Source organism: Gossypium arboreum, chromosome 5, assembly GCF_025698485.1.
Source record: "Gossypium arboreum isolate Shixiya-1 chromosome 5, ASM2569848v2, whole genome shotgun sequence".
Taxonomy (NCBI): Eukaryota; Viridiplantae; Streptophyta; class Magnoliopsida; order Malvales; family Malvaceae; genus Gossypium; species Gossypium arboreum.
In genome coordinates, this window is record NC_069074.1 from 13356973 (window position 1) to 13371205 (window position 14233).

Below are 14233 nucleotides of genomic sequence, written 5' to 3' on the forward strand. Positions count from 1 at the left end.
TGCCACACGAGGTTGTGCTATTCAGGTCAACGGCAGTTTGTGACACTCAACTAAGAGGGCAGAAGAAGTGTTGGCGTGGACATTGCCACCATGATCAATAAACCATAAAAATTAATACTAATAAATGTTTTTTTTTTTTTGGTTATGAATGTAATAAATCGCATATTAATTGTACAGGTTAAAAAATCGTCCAAAAAGAGAATATGGCTTTCCGGCTGGAGCAAGCTTTAGATGGATTGATTTTCTGTTTTTTTAACTTAGAAAGTGACATAAAGGTACTTCAAGTATGAATTATCCTTGGTCTTTTGTTAACCGATAAGACCCGATTCACTTTGATTCCAAAAGTGATACTTCTTTGTATGATATCGGTGTAAGATTTCAGCACTGAAATAGGATGATCCAACCTGTAGGTTAGTAGAATATTATATATAGGTTTGTTTATATTATCCATGGATCATGATCACTTCAAAATCCTAGTTAATGCAGCCACTGAGCACCGCCCAACAGTGGTTTCAGTTAGGCTATATATATTTGTGGTGTTTTCTAATCTTTTGTAAGCCTTTCTTTGTATAATATTAACCATTCCCTTTGACACTAAGCGCGTCTTTCAATGATGTCGCAAAGAAATAAGTTAAGAAAAGGGTAACAAAATGTTCAGAAACTGCAGTGGACTACTTTTTTGTAATTTAAATTAAAAACTATACTCCAACACTTGAGCCACGTCATTACTCCTTCAAATAAGAGAATCCAAGTACTAATCCCTTTCCCCATACTATCAAAATTAGGGGGAAAAGAAGAACAATTACATTCCTGAAAACCCTCATGTGAAGTCATCTAACATGTAGCAGAAGCATTCATAAAATAACAAACTTATTGGAAATAGTAATATTTGGATTGACAACTTTTTCCATTAACACAATCTGAGAATAAGGGAAAATTTTCATATGTTGTTATTCAATTTCAAATTTAATCTTAAGTTACATTATATCATTAATCATTAAATTATAGATAAATTTTGTTTTGATCACTTAATTTAAAAATTATAATTTGATCATTGAACTATTCAAAAAATTATCTTTAAGTCATTGAACTATTCAAAAAAAAATTATTTAAGTCATTAGACCATTTTTTTTTTTAAGTTTCAAAATCGAACTCCAAGTGACAATTCGACGATCGGTATGGTGGATCAGTACATATCGACAAGTAGAAAAACATACCTTAGATCCAAGTCAATCTAACGGTTAGTGTAGGAGATCGAAAAAAAAACTACCTGAATTTTGGTTTGCAAATTCATAACTTTTAAAATTGTTTCATAAAAAAAGACTGAACGAGAGAAAAGAAGAGAAAAAAGCTTTCTATTGGTGCAAATAGTACGAACAAAGAAAACCATATAACATTAGTTTTAATAGTTCAATGACTTAAATGAAAACTTTTAAATAATTCAGTAACTAAATTATAACTTTTTTTTAATTAAGTGGTTAAAACGAAAACTTATCCGTTGAGTAAGTAATTTACCCTAACATTTATTACAGAAACTAACCGAACTTGACACTAGTTTGCTAATGATGGATGGAGTGATGTTGGGGATCAGGACCACCGGGGCTAACTCGTTTAGACTGGTACAGGTTCTTGTTATCGATTTCATTTTGTGTACGCCCAATCTTAAAAGCTTCCCTGGCAGCCAATGCTCGAATGGACCTAATCAAGTCCCGTCCCTCTGTGTATGGACCAAGAGGGCGACCATCTGACCATGGAAAACAAACTAGTAGCAGTAACAGGTACAGATGCGATTTCGAAATTGCCATCTTCTTAGCAAGGTTTGAGGAAATTTACTACTTGTGTTGCAGCAATTCCAGGGAGGAGGGATGGATATATATAGACCATCATATTTTGTTTTTAATCGAACTTCCAAGTGGGATGAAAAGTGCCTTGACAGCATAATGTAATTGTTATTTGTCCGTTTCTCCTTTCTATATTCGGATCCCTTTCAGCAATCATATAAATAAAACAACTAGCCACCATAGAAGAACCATATAGCTGAACTACTTTTCTTTTTAGCAAAAGAAAACCCTATGATCTGATAGAATGGAAGCCCTTGGATTTGTTTGTTCCCGTTAATAAATTCTGATAGGCTCCCTTGAATTGAAGGAGCTCTCAGCTTGAAACAATGTCATTGTCCTACCTTGTCTTCTTCTCGAGCACCCCACTCCAGCATCCTTTTGTTGTCTGTACTCTGCTTTTGATCTTCTTTATGGAAAGCTCAACAAGCAATGTGGTGGCCGGCGATCCCACATAGATAAGGAGTGTTAAATTTCATATATACTCTTCTCTGGAAGCTTGAAGGTAACCCAGATAGCTTGACTAGTTTGTTGGATTGTGCAGAAAACGATGATCTTCTTCAAACAGTTCAACCTTACAAATGTTTATTTACCAGAATCTGAAAGATGAATAATTAATGATACCATATTCGTATGGGGCTATTAAGAAACCATAGCAGACATAATTAGATGGGCAATTATTGACCACCATTTGGATTCAAGGAAGGCGAAATCAAGCAAGTTTTTGTATAAAAGACATAACTCAAACTAATGGCACAGTTTAGTTTGATTCATAGTGATGTCCAGCCTCGAAATTACCTGACAAGTATTCTATTACAGGGATTACATCGGTTTACTCCATTTACTATTAAATGTATTAATTTATCATACTACTAAAAATAATAAAATAATATTAAATTATAATAAACTTAACATTTATTAGGTAAAATATGATATAAAATTATTAATTTTTATTTGCAATTCAATGTCAAATAAAAATTTTATTTACATAACAATAAAAACTTTTCAAAATATTAATTATGTTAATAATAAATGATATCTTTTAAACAATAAATATTATCTCTTATTCAAATTTGGTCTTATTTAATTTTTAATAATATAAGGTTTAAATTAATTTATTTAATAATAAATAGATAAATTGTCAATCAAGCCTTAACTTGGTTGAAATTGGTATGTTATTAGTACAGAAAACGTAAATTTAAATATTAAAACACATTTATCATTGTATTTAAAGAGACTTACTTAATTTCGCTTTCCTTGAATATGGTATTATAAAATAATAATAAATAGAGACACCTGCTATCTCCAGTCAAACTAAGTTTCGACTTTTGCCTTTTGTTTGATTTTAAAATTATAAATAGAGTTGTTTGAATTTTCAGTACTTTCAATAAAATAAAATAAAATAAAAATAAACCCATTATTATTATTATTTGAATGGAAACATCAAACATTTCATTAGAGATTCACAGCATCAGTTAAAATAGCTTGGTGGATACAAGCAGGATGGTCCTCCATCCAATACAAATCATTATCAAGAGTACTGCTAAATTTTGCAAGCTCATGGGCAGTCTTGTTGCCTTCTTATCCTGTACGGTTGACACGAAACTCAGGAAACTGTTGCAGCAAAGATTTGTCGGAGAAGTCATCTTCTTTACTATTTCATCCTTTCAAAATCACTCTTGCATCACCTTCAATACTAACATAGGAAAATCCCATGTCAATAGCTGTTTCAATGGCTTTAACAGCTGCAACAGCTTCCGCAGTAGCAGCGTTTGCTGCAATAGGCAATTTCAAAGCTGTTACACCGACCACAAATCTTTCAATGTCTCTTAACACAACTCCCACCCCTCCAATGTTGTTTGATGCCTTAAAACTAGCATCAAAGTTGACCTTAATAAAATTGAAGTTTGGGCTTCTCGATTGGCAGCAAGGTGAATAACCATAAGTTCTTTTGCTTCTCACATTTGCTTCAGTGAAATCCTTGTAGCAATTCTTGACACTTTCAACAATTCTCACATTGGTATTATTGGAATTGCGAAAAAATGAAGCATTTCTCGAGTTCCATAATGCCCAAATGAAAAAAAAGGAACCTGTCAAAATCATCTTCCTTCAATTTCCGAGTTACACATTCAATCCATTCCCCCCCCCCCAACTGTTCACGTCCCCATCGTAAATCTGAGTTGAAAATCTACTTAAGGCCAATGCACTCTTAGCAATAGGGCATTCATGCAGGGCATGCATAATATCTTCTAATTCATTTCCACATCTTAAACAAGCAAAACTGGCGCCTTGTATTCGTGCATTCAAAGCACAACCTAAGGGGAGAATATTATTGCACACTCTCCAACAAAAGATCTTGATTTTGTTGCTCACCTTCGCTTTCCATATAAAGTTTCATGCAATTCTATGAGGTCCCAAGTTGTTAACCGATTGAAGCAAACACTATACCCACTTCGAACCCAGTAATTCCCATCAGCATTCCAATTCCAGATCAGTTTATCTTTAGCATTCTGGTTCACCAACAGAATCTTGCAAATTGCCTCTGCTTCCTCTTTAGAGAACTCCCTCTTAATAAGGTTCTCCCTCTACACCATTCAGCTTGCATCAATGACTTCACAAACCTTAGATCCTTCGTTGAAGTTGGTACAAGGGGATAGAGCCAAGGAATTTAATTGGGTTGGAGTCCAAAAATCTTTAATTCGTGTGGTGAGAGCATTTCAATCCACCATCTAGCACCTTTATGAAGAATAGCTTATCTGTTCCAAATGCTTCACCAAAGGAAAGAGGGGTTGCAACTGACACTTGCTTCCATAAAGGAACAATTCGAAAAGTATCTAGCTTTAAAGACTATATGGCAAAATGAGTTCTTGTTGTGAAGGAGATGTCGTCCTTGTTTCGCTAAAAGAGAAAGGTTGATAAAGTGCAAATCTGGAACCCCACGCCCCCTATACTCTTTGGTTGACAAACTTTTTTCCATTTGAGCCGAGATATTCCTTTTCCTTCATCATTGTTGTGTCACCAAAACCTTCTTACTACCGTCGATATCTCATCACGAAGAGATTTCGAGAGTAGGAAGCATTGCATTGCATACATTGGAATTGCTTGAAGAACTGCTTTAACAAAGATATCTCTTCCCCCGAAAGAAAGAAATTTTTTCGATCATCCTTTAATTATTGTTCTAACTCTATCCACAATGTCTTTGAAAAACCTTCTCTTCCTTTTTCCAATCATCGTAGGGAGCCCAAGATGGTAAGATACCTAACTATGGTATGAAAGGAGAGAAGAATTTACTTTTCTAGTTGTCTTGTTCAATTGAAATATCTTTTATTGTATACGGTATGAAGAGACCAGCATTGCATTTTGTTGATCTCCCTCTTTCCTTGGTACCTACATGCTCAAATAGGGCCTTTAAACTGGTGATTGCTATCTCAAGACTACACTTGATACTCATGCTCACGATCGGATTATTCGTACAATATGGCTTGACTAAGCTGGATTTTGGTAGGAAAGCAAAATTTTGCTACAGGGGAGAACCACCCAGTAGCATAAGCTACAAAACAACTTACACACTAACTCAGTACTATTACGTCAATATCCCAAGATTCACAAAGTTGCTTATCTACAAGATTACTAGGAATATTCCTAAAATGAAATAATCTATATATACAGCATATGGATTGTTCTGTAAAGAGACTTGCTCCTGCCTTGTTAGTCCACCACAAAGTTTTCTATTTCTTAACCACTTTCTTATGTTATGGGGTCTCCAAGATTGAATTTTGTTGCCAACCCAAGTAAACGAGCCCTTTCTCCAACCTATACAAGGCCGCCACTTACTAACCGTTAGTTCTATATCCCAGCCATGCAACCAAAGTTGGTAACCTTGCCAGAGAACATAGATGTAGGCATTCAAACCAATCTTCAAGGTGAGTGAGATTAATGCTATACCCTAAGTTTGGGATTTCTCATGTAAGAACCTCTTGCCACCATCCATTTCATCTAATTGTTAGTAGTTGGGAATGTTATTGATTTATTTAAATTTCACATTGTTTAGAAAAGTTCAAAATAAATAATATAAAATAAATTATTCTTTATGAATAAACAAATAAGTTTAGTGTTAGGCTTTTATATATCATGTAAAAAGATGGGTACTTGGGTTTGATATTTTAGTGCAACTATTTTATTTATATTTTTCAAAATATATTTGTACATTAGAATAGTTTGGTTGAAATAATACAACATTTAAATAGTTGTCATGTAATGTAACAATACAATTTATGTCAATAATTGTGTTGTGAAAAGACATGATGTTTAATGAATAAAATATCATGCAATGACATAATTCATGACAATAATTAAGTACCTATTAGCAAAAGTTGTAAATTATTTAACTATTTTGTTTTGGATATTTTAAGATTTTATTATATCTTATGTCTCAAAATCTATTTTGATTATTTTCTTTCTTACACTACAAGTTTCTTTCTTGCGCCACAATTTTTATAGCACTAACGAGATCACAGTAAAATTCTATTTCACAACAGTTTAAAATATTGTGTAGACCAATTAAATTATTACATGTGATAGATTCAGCAATTATTATAATTGGTTCATACCATTCAATTTAAGGAGGTTAGAAAATAGACTAAAATACTACTAATGTATAAAACCGAATTATTTATCAAAGGAAATATTTACCTTAAAATAAATTTACGAAGGATTGAAACAATCTCTAAATAAAAGTTAGATAAAATTTTAACTTAATCCATAAATACCTAAAATTTGAGTAATATAACCCAAGCCCAACTTGTATTAACACTTAGCAGATTGACAAACTTGATATGTACTACAGAATTTTTTAATGGAAGTACTTCCTGTAAGTTGACCAGGTAAAGAACAAATTAGTAAATAAAAACTACATGATTATGATAGTGGATTTGGGTCGGTTTTGGTCCGTTTGGATACCAGTTTGATGTGTACATCTTGAACTAATTATTTAAAGGAATCATTGTTTAATCCTTGTTGATTAAAATTTTATAATTATATATTATTGAATTTAAAAGTTACATATATACTTATCTATTTAGTGTTGATCACGTTACAAAGTTATAATTATACTTTTAGCATTATCTATAAATGAATAATGATTTTGACTTACTTTTGTTTCAACTTTCAAGCTATTGCCAAAATCCATATCTCAAACTTTAGTTACATTACTGCAACACTTATCCGAATAAAAAAAATCCCCCTTAAATCTGCTAATTTACCTAACTGGATTTATTATTAGTTCTCCATGTACCCATTTCTACTAAAGATGAATACTATCTTATCCAAATATTCCAATAAACCTAAATTAGTAGGTCATGCTTTCTAACTATGCATGTTCATTAGCTAATATAATTGAGATGGCAGCTCCTTTCTAGGTTTGAAAAGCAGCAAGAGTCTTACCATTCTAAATGGCTCCTTTTCAGCCATAAAAATCGTCAAAGAAGATAGTGTGGAAAGGCTTCTCCACTCAATGTTTCCTAATTTCATTTCCTAATTCAAAACCCATAGGCCTCTCCATTTGCTCAGTGGCATTGTTAAGCTGGTTAAAGTATTCACTATTCAAATCCTTCTCGAGCATCTCCAGGTTGTATTAAGAAAAAAAAAAAAAAAAGAACTACTTTTATAAGGTTTCCTAAGTGAATGTTGTACTGTAAAGTCTACCCTAATTAAGCTAGCAGACCTAATTGTTTTCTTGTTCTATTTCTTTATAGTTTAATACCTAAATCCTCCAATATATCACTAAAAAACCAAATCGGGAGTATCATATATTTATTTGATTTTTAATATGTTAAATAGTTATTATTTAGATTTTCGTACAATTATTATCAAGTTATGCTTGACTTATGCTTTGGTTTCATATTTTATATCATATTTTAGTTGGTTTTTTTCTACAAACTGCATTATATGGAAAACTAACCTTGCATAAGGTTTTTGGTTTAAGCTCAATGTTAGTCTATTAGCATGTTCAGGCCACCATTGCCTAATTGTGTTGGAATCTTCTGCTTTAAATTAGGAAAAAAAATAGTTTCACAGGAGATGGTCACTTATTCGAGTCCCATTGGATGCACTTTCAGTAGGGATTTCAAACACACTCTACCCTTTCAATTTCACCCAAGGGAGGAGGTCCAATTGGTGACCCTCAAATATGAGGGAAATTTTCCATTAATTGTCTCATTAATATTTTATTTAATATTTTTTTAGTAACTTATTTTAATATAAATATCAATTTTAATTAATTTTTTATCAGTATCGAGCATGGGAGAATGAAGATGATATTGTTTGAACCCTTTATATGATCTAGATGTCTAACAAGACCTCTAACCACTGTAACACATAAATTGCTAAAATATTCTAATCTGAGTTCTTTGAATGATATTTTTTTTATATTCTTATCTTACCTTAATCTCTATGTTTGAATTCAAACTTATATCTAAATGTTTGTTTTAAACTACAATAACTAACTTCACCATCACAACTATTTCCAATCTCATCCAAAATCAATCTCACTGCCCCCACAATCTCCTGTACTCAATTTCAGATAAAGTTCATCCTGCTTCAAGAAAGTGAGAAGGCTAGTAACACAGTAGACTGCCAAGAATTCTACATTTTCATTAACCATATATACAAGTATATATTTATATATATATATATATATTCTTAATAAATTGAACCATTTGTTATTAAAGGATAATCCAAGTTCAGACTCTGCATAGCGTATCAGAGAGATCAGGCATGCACACTATCGCAAGCTAGCCATATGTAGATGTGATGTTGTTTTATCTTTGAACAGGTCATCCAATATTGGAAGAGGTGGGGTGTGTGTGTGTGTATAAAGATATATACAAACCAGAGAAACGATATAGTTATAGTTGACCAATCAAACTGGTAAACATCAGCCTCCAAAAGCATTATAATCATGGAATCCAATATGCCAGATTCATACTTGCAAATGTACGTGGCGCATAAATATGCTTTCAGCATTTGGTTTATGTTTCAATTTGTCTTTCATTAGAGTGAGACAAAATCTTCAAAGCGTTTAAGAAAGCCAACTAGCCTAGTTTTTTCTCCTTATCCAATAGGAAATATCTAAAAGTCACGTCTTTCACGTTCGAGTTACTCCACTACATCAAAAGTGGCTGCTGATGATGGCCTTGTTGGGTTCTTGAGTGCTCTATGACCATGTATGCCCATCATAGTTTGATATTTAATTGTAGTAAACCTAAGTCAACCCCTAGACCAAGTTTGTGCCATTTCATGATCTTTTGTTCTGAGATCAGAGCATTGCTTCGATAAACTTACACTGTAATATTACGTATTGATTTAATTGTACATGTTCCTAATGATACAAAAAGGATGTGATCCCTAATGGCCATAAAGAAAATAAACTCATCTTTGTTCTTCTTCTTTTTCGTTTCTTACTGCATTTCTGTCATTAGGACGAACAAAACACAGGTTCATTCCCCACTAATAAATCAGACTTAAATTGGAATCCGTTTTCTGATTTCTGAAAGAAACAAAGTACACATGTTTTAGGGTTTATTTGTATCGTATCCCACTCTTTGTATTCATCAAATAACTAGTTGAGCTATATCACTCAGCATATTTTTGAAAAGCTTAAAGAGAAGAAAACCTAATCACTTTAACTAAAAAGGCTAATTTTGAATCGGACATATGATCAATGTGTCCAGGTGCACCACATTCAGCTTAATATCCTTGGTTAGTAATTGCCAAACCAAGAAATCATCACTGTGTTTTCTGTTCCCAAGTTTAGGGTTTATATATATATCAAAAAGAAAAGAAAAAAGAAGCAATGTAAAACCAAATGCATTACACAAACAATATCCAAACAACATAAATCAGATACTTTGCATTACTTAAAAATTGCATATGACATATGTTGTTGTCAGTACAACCAGGTCTCATGTCAGTTTTTATTTTTTTCATCAGAACATACATGAGATGATCAGTAGTGACAAAGGGATTTGCATCAGTGATGTTTGGGATCAGGGCCACCAGGACTAAGGCGTTTTGACTGGTACAGGTCTTCGTTTTCGGACAAATCATCTCTTATCCCAGTGCTGAAACGATACACCTTCCCTGAACTAGTAGAAAGGGACAACATTCGATAAGATGTGGTCTGATTTTCCCCATTAATGTTCGCATTAAGAAGGCGACATTCAGATCTTGATACCGAGTACAATATCAGCATCAAGCATAATGCAAGAAATCGCCATGAAGCCATTTTCTTGTTGCGGTTTTAGACAATACAGTCTTCTTGTTCGTCCATGCTTCGAATAACAAGCAGTATATATAGGCCACGGGAACGTTGCTTTCCTTAATCCAATGAAAATGATCCCCGTTTCTCAACCAAAAAAATAAATGAAAAGGACACCAAATGAATGAAAAGATATATATCATAAAAAAATAATGTAGTTGAGCCCTGATTCATATTTGCAGATTGATGCATATATGTGTGTGTGTGTGTATGTTATACATATACATTTCAGCATTGGAAGACTTCGATTAGTATAATTGTGAACATATGATAGGCTTTCAAGAAAGCTCGACTTTAACTTAATTTTATCATCACATATCCACTAGATGCATGAAAGGGTCACGTCTTCTCGAATTCTTGTAAAGTCGAAACGGGGTTTTAAAGAAGAAATAATGTGAAAAAAAGGCTGCTTTAATCATTTTACTTTGTCATTATTAGAAGTCGATCTTATGTCATCTAATATTTTTATTTTTATTATATGGAAAATTCTAATATTTTTTCTATTAAAACCTTGAAACACATGTTAAATCCACTATATATCATAGTGGCTTGCTGAGCACAGCATTGAATTGTTGCCATGGCAAATGAAGATTCATTAGCTCATAGGTTGAAAATAATAGTGAAAACTAAAAAGTAGAGCTGATGTTACTATAGGCCAAGTTTGTTTGTTTGGTTCCCAATGGAGAATGGATAAAATAGTGTTACTTTGGGATTTTAATAAAATTAAAAATAAATATGTGGAGATTCACACTTCGATTCTCAAAGATACGAAAAGTGTAGTGATACAACCGTAGAAGTAAAGATGCTAAATGACTACTAAAATTGCTAGGTGCTAACCCTTGTTTGTTTGTGTCTCATTGCTTTTCTTTATTTCTACCATTATGGGTCAAAATACCCAAATCGTTGAAACAAGCCCATCCATAACTCAAAACTGGATTAGGCCTAAATTCGCTTTGAACATCATAATTTCTTAAATAGAAATAAGCTCTTAATTTAGGACGTGCCGAAATCACAAATTCATAACTTATGCCGAGCCCAAAACAAGCCTAGTCTACGCCCCCGTATAGTGAGAGATAAAATTAAGCATTAAGATTTATAATTTTGGGTATTCCTTTAAATTTTAAAATTAAAAGTGTGAAATAACTGAATTCGTCTAATTATAAATTAATTTATATTTCCTTTGATTAGGGTCACCGTTCGACTGAATCGAATCGAATGAAAAAATTTTGAATTTATCGAATTGACAAATCATATTTTATCATCCTAATTTGATTTGAAATTTTCTCGAATCGAGTCGACTGAGATGGAATTCAAATCGAATCAAATCGAATATATTTGTTTGAGTTAAATTTTAAAAAATAATTTTAGATTCTTCTAATCACTGTTACCCATCATAATAAAATTTGTCCACCATAATCAATTTTTTTATTACCTTTCATCACCTCATAATTTATTTATTAACCTTTTATATACGGGTTAGCTTCTTTGCTTACTTAGTTGTTTCAATTATCTTCATATTCTTGTCACTATATATTTTGGAATTAAAAATATTAAATATAAAATGTGATTTTTTATAAAAGTTGTTTTAAAGATAAAATGTAAAATTAATACCAATATAAAATTTTAACAAGAATATTTTATGGCATCATTAATAATTCAACTTTAATATAAATATTCAATATGACTAAACAATTTAATATTATAAATAATATAAAATGTGAAATTTAATTTAATAATATAAATAGTAGATATAAATAAAATTATTATTATTTATGTTTAGGAATTTTTTGAATAATTTTAATTTTTATTTGGGAGTAAAGAGGAAAAGTAAAAGTTTGGGGAAAAATAAAAGTTTTGAAGAGTAAAAGTTTGAGGAAAATAAATAAAGGGGGTAAAATTTTGAAGGGAAAATATTAAAAAAGAAATAGGGGGGATGAGTTTGGGGTAGATGGGGAGTGGGATAGGAAGGAAGTAAAAGTTTTAGGGGGAAAGTAGAAGGGAGTAAAAATTTAGGGGGAAAATAAAAAGTTTTAAAGATTTTTGGAAGTAAAATTTTGAGGAAAAGTAAATGAGAGAATAAAATTTTGGTAAGAAATGGATTTTGAGTAAATGAGGGGTTAGGATAGAAAAGGAGTAAAAGTTTTGGGAAAAAAGTGAGGAGGAGTAAAAATTTTGAGGGAAAAATAAAAAAATTTGAGAGTTTAGAGTAAAAATGTAAAATATTATAGTTTAATATTCAAATTATTTGAATTATTTAAATTATTCAAATTCAAAAATTCAACTCAATTCAAATTCGAAATTCAAAAAAAAAATTGAGTTAACTCGAATAACTCGATTCGTTTATCTCGAAATTCAAATTTTTTTAAATTTTTTCGAGTCGAATCGAATTTTGCTCACTCCTACTTTTAATATATCTTATCTCTTTCTAATAAGAAAATAACAAATCAAAATTTAATATTTTTAATTAAATTTAAATTTATTCAAAATAAAATAATCTAATACCACCAAATATAACACCCCTGTACCTGAGACCATCACCGGAGTCGAGCACAAGATGTTAACAGACTTAATTCATTAATTAAACAACTCAAACAATTTATTTTTAAAATTTCCAAACAAGTTAGCTAACTGCGCCACATTCGCTTAAAAATTAATATCTTGAGTTCCGAAACTCGAAATTAAGATCCGTAAATTTTTTCTAAAACTAGATTGATATATATATTTACTAATTTTTTTCTAAAATTTTTGATCAAGCCAATTAATACAATTTATTAGTTAAAGTCTCTTCTGGGTTTGGCTATATTCTTTTCTCATTAACGCGTCTATCCGAAAACATGGAACAAAACATAAAACGGTAATATTATTAGTCTAAAAATAAGTTATATTTTGATATTGAAGAGATGAAGTAATTGAGAAAAGAATGAAGACAGTGCACTGTGTGTATCGATGTTTGGAACTATCTAAGGTTTATACATTTATACACAAAACGAGACTTCATGCAATTTGATTGGTGCCCATCTCCAGCTCGCCTCTTTCTCCATTGTGGTTGGTATACCAAAGCTTGGGGAGAAACCAGATTTGCAGCATTGGGTGGAGGCAGACTAGAAGAGATTTGAGGGAGAAGGAGATTGGTAATGTCTTGAAGAGGTTTCCTTGGTCTTGGTTTTTTGATGATGGAGGATGAAGATTTTGGAAGAAGAGATAGAGGGGTTTTGGAGGAGAAAGGAGAGATGTTCTCCTTGTTGTCATTTTCAGAAATGGAGAGAGCAGCCATAAGCATTTGGTGTTGAGAGGGAGGAGAAGGATGGATGGGACATAAGTAATGGTGGGTTTTGGAGGGGAGGAAGTGAAATTTTTTCAATTCAAGTTGTTTTCGGATGTTTGCTTCGTTTCTCTTCGTGGAGGGAATTTTGGTGTGGAAAATATTGGTTTTTGTAATTTTGATTCTATGGAGGGAGAAGGAAGGCGGAAACATTTTTATTTTTTATGCTTCCCTTTCAGGTGTCAACTTTGAATTAAGTACAAACTCAAAACGTGCTCGATTGAGATCGGAGGGGCGCGCATTTTATTTTATTTAAATGTGCTCCAATTTTGTGTATTTAGAATTTATTTATTTTTATTTAAAAATTTAATTTTATTTATTAATTTTATTTAAAAAATTTGTTAAATTTAATAGTGTGATATTTTAATATAAAAAATTCTCTTCATAATCATGTAACAAAAGAATAATAACTGAACTTAAATTTTAAAGTAAAAAAATAAATTACTATAATATAAATAGATAGAGTAAATTAAAAATAATTTAAAATTTGAAGTATACTTTAATCTAATTACAAATAGGGCACCATCAGAATAAAACTTTTAATTTTATAACCATACTGTGAACATTATAGTTTGTTTTTGTATATCGAAAATTTGTATTTATTTACCAGTGGCATGGGTTAAGTCATTCGATCTTACGGATTTGTATCATAGTAAATTTAATTTAGGATAATTTTAAACCAATTAAATTAGAAATAAAATGATGGCATGTATTAATTTTATTAGTTAGGCCCATGTTGTACGTGATGGGAGGTCT

The 14233-nt window shown here is 31.6% G+C and overlaps 1 protein-coding gene across 1 annotated transcript; it reads right to left on the reverse strand.

The window, feature by feature from the left end:
- Positions 1-12922: 12922 nt before the first annotated feature.
- LOC108452676 (uncharacterized) lies at positions 12923-13648 on the reverse strand. The gene has a single exon (XM_017750477.2). The coding sequence runs from the start codon at positions 13628-13630 to the stop codon at positions 13112-13114; it is 519 nt and encodes a 172-aa protein (XP_017605966.2). The 5' UTR covers positions 13631-13648; the 3' UTR covers positions 12923-13111.
- Positions 13649-14233: the final 585 nt, after the last annotated feature.